We start from the raw sequence: 12,319 nt of genomic DNA, 5'->3' as shown, positions 1-12,319 counted from the left end.
AAATAAAAGGCTCCTGAATGGAATGTATTTGTGTGAGTGCATTAAAAAAGAGAAATATAGAGGGGGATCAGATAGCCAATGGAGCAGGTAAGAGGTAGCTGTCTTGGGATGTAGTAAAAGAGCCTATACTTGAATAAAAGGTCCAGCCAAGCACTCTGTAGCTTGAGCATTCATTGAATAAGTTCCACCAATCTAGTTTTTTAGGATTACGGATTTTTAACAAGCCTTGGATAAGTCAACATCTCAGATGCTTAGAATACATGCAGTCTGGGTAGAGCCCTGATATGTACTTTAAAAAAATAGCTAGGCTGCTACTTGGGACTATCAGAACAGGAATCCCATCATCATCACCATCTACTTCACTTGGTTAGTCACCAAATTCGAGTTGAGCAGAAAGAGAAGGTTCAAATTTTAACAACAGGGCACATATAGAGACTGCTAGCTTCACACATATCAGCAGCTTACCATGCACTGCTGTGTGTATACACTGTGCCAGGGTGCCTGAATGTGAATGAGCAAATGCCCATTTTGATGGAAACTCAAGCTCAAGCAGTGGAGGATGAGATTGTTGTGGAATCTCAACATGTCCAAGCAGCAGACCAAGGTCAGGAAATGTCTGGAAAGATATGGTGTGTGTGTGTGGGGGGGGGGGGGAATGACAAGTGGGCAGATGAGAGCCCTGGCTGATCTGCCTGTGGGAAGGGGGAGTTGAGGGGAAGGGTTGACAGCCTGGGCTGATGAGAGCCCAGGTCTACCAGTCCATGGAGAGGAGGTAGAACTGAAGGCTGGACACATCACACAGCAGGTAAGTCACAATAGAGAGCTCAGTACTTTGTTGGATGTCAAAGTTGGACAAGTTCTTCCTCCTGAAGCGGCACAATAAAGTTTTCTGGAAAAGGCATTAGTTGTTTACTCAGGAGAACCACAGCTCATGACACCCACCTTATTTCTCCTCAAACTCCAACATGAGATAAATAATCTTACAAACAGGTGAATGCTGGGCATGAGGAGGGAACAAGACCCTTCACAAACATGGCCATTTGTCTAAAACTTGAAACGCATCCATCACATTATATGTGACCGTGTCAGATCTAGTTTTAAAAGAATAAGTTCATCTGTTTTAAGGTCTAGTATGGCCTATAGAAATTGCCTCAGTATGTCAACAAAGACACATATCCAACTTACAAGCTCCTCAGGCGTTGCCCGATGTACTGTGAGATCATGAACAGTGCTCTGTAACAAAACATATTAAGTGTAAGAAAAGTGAAACCAAATCCATCAAAAGCAACATGATCTTCTGCCTATAGAAGTCAGTTTCCAATAACCAAACAAAATTAAGATCTAAGGGGCGGAGTACACATCATAGAAGACGTGACCTCAGAGTTGAGGGGGCCTGTGGCAAAGTCTAGTACTGTGATCAACCCCCAAAAATGAACTCTTCCATTAGTAGCACTGCCACTGATGCTTGGTTTTTAAATACAAAAATACAAGTCACCAAGCAACTTCTGTTTCTAAGCAGCCGCTGGCTACTATATGCTGCATGGTAGGCATGTCGTGAGCAGAGCCGGTTACAGCCGGGGATCAGACTAGATGGCCCGTGAGACCCCTTCTCACTCACTGTTTCTAGTTTCACTACCTTCAATATACCTCCACTGCTCTAAAAGTTGAGTCGTTCCTGGATAAGATAACCAACCTAGCGGACAGCCATTGAAACCTATTAAGAAACTCTGTCAGGGTATTTGGGTTCTGTCCTGAGCTTCGTTTCTTTCTAAATAATATAAACTGAGTGGTATGGAGAGAAAATAAAAAGGCACCAGTCTGTGGCAAGCCTGGGGAGAAGAATTGCTTCTCATTCCAAACAGTGTAATTGCAATGGCTTTTGCCTCCACTGCAGCTTAAGGTACATGCCCAGAATTCCACAAAAATCACTCACTAAGGATGCTGTGATGACTGGCAATCCCGCTCTAGCAAGTGTCCCTTACTACCACTCTGACAGTTGATTGAGCCATTAATTCTGGAAATTCAGGCAGACTTTTAAGGATTGGTTTGGATTATGGACATAAATTGTAATGGTGGGAAGATTTGGAAAGCAGGGAAATCACTCTGAAATACTGTTTGGAAGGGGCGTGAAACAAAATTAGGAATAAACAATCATTCCAGATTATAAACAAATAAGAGAAGGAGAATGTAACGGCTTCTGCTTTTCTCTGAAAAGACAACGCATACTAGAGCAAACATACTCTATGCATACTTTAAAATTCTAACATTTCAAACGCTTAGTCCAAACTATGAGAAACTAAATACCCAAAATAAATAAAAAATAGTGTGTAGAATACTGTAATGTAGGGCAGGGCTGGCAGCTTCTCTTTCTTTGATGGAGCAATTAGCGCAAAATAGAAATTTAAAACTTCAGAAGAATATAGCAAACTTTTCAAAATGGTGATGGTTGTTTGCTATATCTAATTCAGGTGAGGAAGCCCCAGTTTGTGATGCCCCACCTGCTCCTGAAAGAAGCACTACATGCCCTTTGCATATTCGTGCCAGGTAGAGCCAGCTCCTTCAGAAGATGCAGCCTCAGGGTAGCTGGAGCACCATGAAGGGGTGTTTCCTGAATCATTTGAGTCATTCTCGTTAGAAAAGGTAAGCAAGGGGCAGGGCATCATCACCTGAAAGTCCTTTGAACATGGTGGAGCAACAGTCATTCTTATAATAGTGTTCTTCTCTTATCCTAGACTGGAAAATATTTGCCAATGACCTACTCTCTCTTTTATTAAACTCCAAATCCTAAAGGAAACTCACCCACCAGCTCCATTGGAATTTCTAATTCGCACTGAGGCTTTGGCGACTTCAGGACTATGGAAATACTAAATTGTAATTCAGAGCAAGATGGGGCTGCAGCCTCCTTCACTCGCTCGTACTTACATCCCACTCCCGCTTGCTCGGGGGCTTTTTACTTCGGGCCTTGGTCGGCCTCTTCACAGCTCCAGTCGGAAAACGGCTTACTCTCAGCAAGGACATAATAACGACTCCAGAATAACAACTGCGGCTCCACTCCACTCTGTCAAGCAGCCTTGAGAGAAGCACAACGGAGCAGGATAACCCGGCCTCGGGCCACCGCCACCAACAGGCCTCAAACCTGCCGCGAGCCGGGCCCCGCCCTTCTCGCGCTCGTTACCACGGAAACCCCGCCTCGCCCGCGGAGGCCTGGCCGCGCGGGCAAACGCGAGAAGAAATTTTCCGGGGGAAGCCACGCCCTCTGCCCAGTGCCCCCCGCGACCCGACCCGACCCGAAGAAGGCTCGCTGTTGGTAGGAGTTACGTAATAACATCCACCCCTTTGTTGTTATTATTTTAGGATGGGTCTCTCGTAAGTCTTGTATACTGTGAGACCCATTCTACACTTTATGAGAACGGAGGTGGAAGAACGGCAGGGGGCTGGAGCCATATTTTTCAGTGGCCCCTTATATACAGTTTCTCCTGCCCTGTGAACAAATATAGCAAGGAATTGAATGCTAATCTCGCTGTGCCCAAGTGGTGCCCATGGACACCAGTGTACTTACAGACTCCACCTCACATGATATTAAAATGATTGTTATTGTTGGGTAAGGTTCACCCATTTATAATTACAATATAAAATAATAAAGCATAGAATTTCATTAGAAATCTAAAACGGAATGTTAACAATTTAAACTGCTAGGCCAGGTTCATTTCACACAGCTACTAAAAACAGGTGACAATACCACCTCTCAAATGCTATTTAGAACTGCTCCATGCCTCAGCATAAAGGGTAGTCTTTGCCTGGTCCCAAAAGGCTAGTAAAATTGGTGACAGGGTGCCTCAGTGATCATTCCATAATTTGGGGTCTACTACTGAGAAGGTCATCTTTTTGCTGCCAACTGAGCCTTGGAGATAGTAATTGGAGGAAGGACTCAAATGTTGAACAATGTGTGGGACAGCAGCCGGGAGAGGTGGTTCATCAAGTATTGCAACCCCAAGCCACTCTATGGGGAAAACCAGCACCTTGAATCCAGCTGGGAAGTGTGTAGGGAGTCAGTACAAATAGGACAGAACTGGTGTTTTATTTTGGGACATTCTGATTCCAATTGTCAGTCTGGCTGCCACATTTTATATAAGCTACAGATTCTGAACAGTCATACAAACATAGAAACAGAACCAGTAAGAAGGAGCCTCCTGGGCCATCTAGTCTGACCCTTGCTCCAGCTGGCTCTGCTCAAGAACATGCCTACCATGTGCATGCCCAGCCTATCCTTGAACACCCTCATGGATGGGGCTTCAGCCACCTCTCATGAAAGCCCATTCCATACCCTAGGGGTCCTAACGGTCTGGAAGTACTTCCTGACATCCAATCTGAACCTTGGTTCCTAAGTTCCATTGGAATGCGTTCTGCCCTCCTCCACAGGGGAAAACAGGTCTCTACCCACCTCAACGTTGCATGCCATCAAGTACCTATATGTTGGTAACAGATCCCCTCAGAGTCTACTCCAGTCTGAAAAGACCCAACTCCCTCAGTTTTGCCTCATACAGCTTTCCCTGCAATCCGGCCACCATCCTTGTGGCCCTGTGCTGCACCAATTCCAACCTGGCTATATCCTTCCTGTAATGTGGAGACCAGAACTAAATACAATACTCCAGTTGCAGGCAAAGGAGAGCAGTATAGAGTGGTAGTAATACCTCTCTCAATCGAGAAGCCACGCTTCTGGCTATGCAACCAAGGGTGGCGTTCGCCCTCTTGACCACCACATCACACTGCTGACTCATGTTTAGCCTGCAGTCAGCCAGTACCCCAAGATCCCTTTCACAAGTTCTGCTCTCCAGCCACTTGTCCCCTAATGTCATTCAGGCATAGGAATGACACCCATTCCTATGCCTGAAGTCCAAAACTTATTTGCATTGAATGCCATCCTGTAGTCTCCTGCCCATTTCCATAATCTCTCCAGATCCTTCTGGATCCAGAATACCTGCTCCTTAGTTGTGGCTACTGCCTCCATTTTAGTATTGTCTGTGAATTTGATCAGAAGACTGATCACCGCCTTTTCCAGGTCATTGATGAAGAGATTGAACAGGATCAGTCCCAGGACAGAGCCCTGGGAAACCCTGCTTGTCATCGGCCACCATCCCGATGATTCCCCACTAATGGTTACCTTCTGCTTTCAGTCTGTCACCCATGCCCTAATCCATTGGACAGTGCATTAGTCTATTCCAAAACTCCTCAATGTCGCAGTATTCTAGCCTAGAAATTGTCAAAGAGTAGATTGCTGAAACCAGGTTACTTTTGTCCAGATAAGATTGTAGCTGGGCCACCAGCTAAAGCTGAAAGAAAACATGCCATGCCACTGAGACCACCTGCATCTCCAGTAACAAACCTGGACCAAGGAGCAACCCCAAGCCATGGACCTGCTCCTTCAAGGGAAGTGCAACTCCAGTACAGGTTGCACACCCTCCAAGAAGAGCCACCACCAACAACATGTCAGTCTTGTCCAGTTCAGCTGTGTTCAGCTGCATCCATTGTTGCAATCAGGCACCAGATTCATAATCCACAGCCTTATCTGTGTTTTGTCAGCTTACTGATGGCAATTCACTGCAAAATTCCAGATGAACCCACTCAGCAGCTTCATGTAGATATTGAGTGGCATCGATCGCCTTCATAGCCCAGTCAATAGTTCCCCTTCTATTACCTATTATGAACCAAAAGAGGCAAGAATCCAGTACAGATGTGGTCATACAAACCTGTCCAAGCAACTTCTCAACCATCTTTGAACGGCACCATCTGAAACTCACCCAATAAAAATTGAGCAGACTGTATTGTAGGTACCTCACCTCATGCAGCTGCTACTAAATTGGAATCTAAGTAATGGTGGATGCAAGTCCTAGAAGTGCCCAACAAATATATTGCAGTGGGCCTCAAGATGCCCTTGGGATCAGCATAACATAGGTTTCAGATGAACCTAACAAGTTCTACTGATAGCAAAGTAAAGATTGAAAAGAGGCAGTGAGTTGCTGTTTCTTTGCCACCTTTGTTACCCCTATATGTGAGAGCAAGTGTGATTAAGAGCACAGGACTAGGATTCAGGCGACCTGGGTTCTAGTCTCCACTAGCCATGGAGCTGAGTGACAGATTCCCAGCCCAACCTACTTCACAGGGTTGTTATTGTGGGGGATAAGGCTGAGAGCAGGAAGAAAATGGTGCAAACTGCTTTGAGTTCATAAAAAGTGGGATATAAATATTATAAATAAATCTGATTGTAGACATATACCAGCACCTGCCTACACAAGAAGTTTTTGTCTGCAGTCATGTTGCCTGCTAATTTGTTTCTCTCTTCTGTGCCATATGAGCTCTACTCCAGAGAGGGTTCTCAGAAGCAATTGTATCAACTGTCCAGGTCATCTCTGTATTCCAGAGTTTAAGCAGGAATTTGACAGAACTGCCAATGAAGAGAGGAACACCCAGATGTAATAATGTGCTTTCTAAACAGCTATTTTTATTTAAGTTTTACTTAAATTATTTTTAGCCCATCTTTGAATAAAACTCTTAAGGAGAAAAAGAACAACAACTACAGGCAGCAGATATAGTAAAGAAATGTTATACAAGGACAAAAACACCCAAGTTTTCTAGGATATGACAGCTAAGTTGTTATAAAAACAAAATTATGCTGATATCTAACAGAGGCACTCGACAATGCTGGAATTCCATACCAATAAGGATACCTGCAAATCGTATCCCATGAAAGAGCAATCTACATGATTACCTCTCATCATGTAGTTATTATGTTGCTGCCCTCTCTCTACTTAACGCGGAGCCTGATGGTCAAGCTAGAGAAGAGTGAAGCAAAGAAAGATCCCAATAACAATGGAAAGGTATAGGTGAAGGTCCAATGGAAACAGCAGCAGGGGAATTGTGGAAGGGAAAACATAGTGTCCACCTATCCAAACTCTGATAGGTTGCTGGCCCATCAGATGAGCATCGACTTAACGACACTGTTTTAATAAGATATTATGGTTAGCAATTATTGCAATACAAAGTCATTTAAGGAATTAGCTATGAAAAGCTATGCCTTCTTCCAAACATTCCCAATAATGTGCTGTTTGTAACATTGCAAAAGGAATATATGAGTTTGCATGACATACTTGGTCACAATGGCTATGAAGCTACTGCATCTGTGTGGGCTGTTGTAGGGTTAGCTTAACCCTTTGTGCCTAGGTATGTTGTACAAACCCAGATTCACTGAGGCAATCTGTTAGCGAGCAGTAAGCAAAGAGCAGTGAAAAACAGATGCTTTTCCTGCTTTTGTGGGTAAACTTTCTTCCCAAGGTCTGCCTAGCAGCACTTTCTGCTAATTCCGCTGAAGTTTGCTTTCCATCCCAAACCCTGCATAGCTACTGATTGCAATGTGCTGGTCTGTGCCTGCTGTCACGCTCCTTCTCCACCTCAATGAAGTATTTTTCTGCCACTGCTTTTTTTTCCAAGCAGTAGAAAAACACAGGAAGGCAATATCATCTAGCTCTCCTGTAAATTCCATGGAAGAGGCAGGGTAATTGCATGAGTACTTCATCTAGCATGGGAGCAAATAATCTGTGTGAAGTGCTTAAATAACTGGACTCCTTAAGGAGACCAAGAACATTGAGGTCTGTCTCCTTTACAGGCTTGTGACAAGGGTCCTATACCCACAGTATGGGGGAAAACAGAGCAGGGTGGGAAGAGTCAGCATACAAACTACAACTACATTTAACAGGGAATTGAGCTCCTTTGAGGTTAGTCAGCACTTCCTGAGATTCTCAGGATCCAGTGATTTCTTAATTTTCATTGATAGAAGTTCATCTCTGAAATATCTTTATCCTCTGAGCTTGGCAGAGGATATTCCCAGAAGTTCTAGCTCAACCATTACAGTGGTACTTTGGTTCACAAACACTTTGGTTCATGGCCAACTCAGGTCACTAACAAAAATTTCATAAAAATTTTAACTCAAGTCGCGAACTCCGCATTGGGTGGCGACCATGATTGTGGCCATCTCCTCACCCCCCCCCCCCGAGTGGGGAGATGGCCGCATTGTGCTGGGGGTTGTGGGGGGGAGATGACCAAGATCGCATCCATCTTTTCTGCAGGAGCGGAACTGTGATCTCGGCCATCCCTCCCCCCAGCACGATCGTGCCCATCTCCCCCCGTGTGTGCCTGTGTTCATGCCCATCTCTCCCCCCCCAGCACGCCCCGTTTGTACCCGTCTCTCCCCCCCAGCACGCCCGTTCACACGCTGTCTCTCCCCGCACCCCACTCCAGCATGCCGGGATGACGGGCGCATGTAGCGATGACGGGTGCAATTGTGGTTGTGCTGGGGGGGGGGGCAGGGAGATGGCCGCGCTTGTGCTTGGGGTGGGGGGTGGGGAGATGGCTGCGATCTTTGTTGTTCTTTGTCACTTTGCTTCACATTTTTCTGATTCAAAAAAAAAAAAAGTTACAGAACGGATTAACCTTATTTACATCGAACCTTACGGGGAAATTTAACTTGGCTCATGACCATTTTGGGTCACGACCAGAGTCCTGGAATAGATTAAATTCGTGAGCCAAGGTACCACTGTATATTCCCAGTTCTCCTTTGGTTTCTGTAGTCTCGGTGCCAGACAATATTGTTAAGGAACTAAACCATGCCCAAAATGCAACTGCCCTGTTGCAGAATAAATATACTTCCGTAACAAGCAGCCAAAGCAGTTACAGGCTTGGTCTGTTTGCTCTGCAAACTTTGCCCTTCCTCCTTTAATATTGGTGCAGTCTTGTGGCCTGTCTGCTTTCATTCTCAACGAGGAACAGATGGTTCCTGACTCCTAGCTGGTCTGGGGCCTCTGGGATATAAGCAGCCACGCTTGCAGAGAACAGGCCATCAGAGTGAATGACCAGGGAGGGCTCAGAGACATTAGTTAGGTCCCTAACTTCTTTATTTTTTTTTCCTTTCCCCCCTTAGTTCCCCCTTCTTCCTTGTAACATATTTCAATTTACTGTGTTGTTAACCTTCAGGGAAGACAGGAGAAAGTGCTGGTAGCTACAACAGGCCCAACAAGGTAGACTCCAAAGGGCAGCAAAAAGCATGGACTAAGAAGACTCCCCTGTGGAGGTGACCTGCAACATCTGTGCAATGTCTGTTTTCTTGCCTGAGGGCAACATGGCCTACACACGCAACAAGTGCAATTTGGAAGCCCTGTTAGAAGAAAAGGTAAGAACACTGAAAGAGCAGGTGTCCACCCTTAAGGGAATAAAAGAAGACAAACAGTGTTTGGGCAGAGCAGTGGAACTGTGACGTCTAAATGTACTAACGTAACAGTAAGCTGAAGCATAAGAGGAGAATCCTGAGGGAAGGGATAATGAGGAGGAAACTCCCTGGAAAATGGTGACAGGTGCAGAAGAACTGGAAGACACTCTGCACCAGTGGAACTATGGAATTGCTTGCATTTACTTGAGGATGAGACTGGAGGACAGCCTGCAGTGAAAGAACTACAAGTCATCCCATGTGACACTGAACAAAAGATTAAAGATCAACCAAGTAATGGCCTTGATATGAAGGCTTGCAAGAACAAGAAAATAAGAGTGTTAGTTGTGGGAAACTCCCTGTTATGTGGAGGGGAACCTGTATGTCAGGAAGACCTGTGGACTGGGTCAGGTATGCTGTCTCCCTGGAGGACAGATTAATGACATAACTGAAAGACTTCCAAGGCTCAGAAATCCTATTGGCATGCATACACGTATTCCTTCTTATACACGTAGGAAGACATGACACTGTCAAGCAGAACTTTGAAGAAATCATATCAGACTTTGAAGATTTAGGGAAGAAAGTCAAGAACACTGGGGTCCAGATAGTATCCCCACTGCAACATGGCCTGACCTTATGCAGCAACATTCTCCTGCAGGACTGAATGACTAGTTCTAGAAAATTTCTTCCTCTGCAGGTAGATATTGAATGGCTGAGGCATCATGTAGATCTTAGATACAGTGATTTGGGACTGGGCATAATAGTCTGGAGTGCAGAACAAACAGCTGGATTCTCTATGACCCACAAGGGTGTGGTGGCAATCTGACAATGTAGAGCAAGGTACAGCACATTGGAGTGCAAGACAGGCATCTGGACTGGCTGTGAACCAAGAGGCCTTTTAGCATGTACATCCAATCGCAGACATCAAGGCAGTGCTCATTTGCACACCACAACCCATCTGTGCCTTTGATGCACCCATCCCTCCAGCTGAGCTTCATTGCCAAGTGCCGACCAAACTTGATCAAGTCCTTTGCAGAACAGCATAGGGTGTGTTGCTGGCAGTCCAGTGTGCCACTTTGCTGCCCAGTATCCTATCATCTCTTGCTGCCATACTGCATGCTTTCTTGTGCTTGCAGGTTAAGCACATGCTTCTAGAAATCCTGAACGGACGTGAGCACCGCTGGCTGTGGATGAGAGCACCCTAGCTGCCCAGTGAAACACAGGCATTTCTTCCACTTCAGAAATGGTTCAGAAATGTGAGGAAGCCAGTACTACCTTGACAGGCATCTCATTTTCTGATGGGTAGCAATGAACTGCTTTGATCTGAGGGAGTGACATGACATCTTTATGTTACACATGTATATCCATCCAAAAGTGAGTAAGAGGGATGTGGATAGCGCAAGTCTTAATGTAATAGCTCCTTATTTTAATGTTGCAATATTGACAATGAAAGTTACGCTCCATAATGTTTTACACACGTCTTTTGTTATATGAGGCAATAAATGTCACCCCGAATTCCAGAATTCTGCCTTCACAGGACACAAAAGGCACATGTGCCACAGTGGACCTCTAGAGACACATTCTCTCTAGCAAAGCTGGGACAGAGCATGTTTATTTTTGAAAGTTTATCAGGGGAAATGTAACACCAGTATTATACTTTTATGGAGGCCTCTAATCTTAGATGAAACAGTTAAATTGGAAAGGTTAACCATAACTGAATCCATAAGAGTCTAAAAACTTCTCATCCAAATCTGTTTTCCATTGCATCCTGAGGCCAGCAAGTTCCAGTAAGTCTCATGTACTAACGAATTATATGGTCAGGGAAGCAGGCCTTTTTAGATTATATAGTTTTCTACCTAAGTTTTCAAAAAATGTGATTGTGGAATTTCTGTCTTAGTGCTTGATGGTGTCATGAAGGAACCAATTTGGTGATTTTACAACCGGGAAAACTCTTCAAAGGAAAGGGCTAGCTGGAACTTGTCTACCTATCACAAACAAGTCTTTGAAGCAATTCACCCCATCCCCTTTCTACTCACAATGCTGAAAATAATTGCATCCCAAAAGAGAGAGAGAGTGGTTAGTGAGGAATTGCTAACATTGTGGCCCAAGGCCACAATGCATGGAGCACATAGAATGGATTTTCATAGAATCCTTAGAATGGATTTTTCACACCAGTATATTCAAGGGAGTATTTATGAGCTTCAGGAATAGGAATGTCTCATAATTCGGAATGTTTTGAGGGGCTTTCAGAGATATCCATTGAGTTGAAGTCTCTGCTTGCAAAATGAGAATAAATTGGTAAATCCAAAAAAAGTTTGAGATTAGATCATATCCCTTTTGAATTATGTCCATGCCTTGCCCCCTCCCAGTAATTCTTCCCCTTCCATTATTAATAAGTATCAATAATTTCTGCCATTTTTTTCAATTTGTTATTAGAAGAACATACTGTTGTAGAGGAATAATGTGGGCAGCAGCAACATTTACCAAAGACAATTTCATTTTCTTCCAAGAGAGGAGCTCTGTTTAATATAGTTAATGACAAAGCTTTAATTCCTGTTAAGCAACTGATGGGTGTCTTTGAGAGTTAAGACAAATATTTATTTATTTATTTATTAAAACATTTTTATGCCGCCCCATTCGCCGAAGCCTCGGGGCGGCTTACAACATAGATAAAACAAGTTAAAATCCATATAAAATAATCTTAATTAAAACTCACATTATAAAATAAGCCGCCCTGGCCAGATAAAATTCAATTGTATTTAGCATTTAAAATGTTGCTTAAATAAAAAGGTCTTAGCCTGGCGCCGAAAAACAAATAACGACGGCGCCAGGCGGACCTCTCTGGGGAGCGCATTCCATAACTTAGGCGCCACCGCTGAGAAAGCCCTTCTCCGAGTAGCCACCCTCCTAATTTCTCTCACGGAGGGCTCCCGGAGAAGGGCCTCTCCCGCCGATCTCAGGGGGCGACTGGGCAAATATGGGCAAATAATCTGGGCAAATAATCATCTCAGTCATGAATGCTGTAATCATATCTGAGACTTTCTCTGAAGGGGACATGGAATGTTC

The 12,319-nt window shown here is 44.4% G+C and overlaps 1 protein-coding gene across 2 annotated transcripts in view; it reads right to left on the bottom strand.

Annotated features, from left to right (window-relative positions):
* SPICE1 (spindle and centriole associated protein 1) overlaps window positions 1–3,130 on the bottom strand; it is a 33,621-nt gene extending 30,491 nt beyond the window's left edge. For both annotated transcript variants that reach the window (XM_044449727.1, XM_044449728.1), the window contains exons 1-2: window positions 2,923–3,130; window positions 1,186–1,233 (exon numbers count right to left, since the gene is read on the bottom strand). In XM_044449727.1, coding sequence (XP_044305662.1) covers window positions 1,186–1,233; window positions 2,923–3,018 — 144 coding nt within the window. In that variant the 5' untranslated portion in view covers window positions 3,019–3,130. The remainder of the gene's footprint in view (window positions 1–1,185; window positions 1,234–2,922) is intronic.
* Window positions 3,131–12,319: the final 9,189 nt, after the last annotated feature.

Source organism: Varanus komodoensis, unplaced genomic scaffold (genome assembly GCF_004798865.1).
Source record: "Varanus komodoensis strain SLA01 unplaced genomic scaffold, ASM479886v1 scaffold60, whole genome shotgun sequence".
In the NCBI taxonomy this organism is placed as follows: Eukaryota; Metazoa; Chordata; class Lepidosauria; order Squamata; family Varanidae; genus Varanus; species Varanus komodoensis.
The sequence above is the reverse complement of the archived record's forward strand: the minus strand, read 5'-3'. Positions and strand labels throughout refer to the sequence as shown.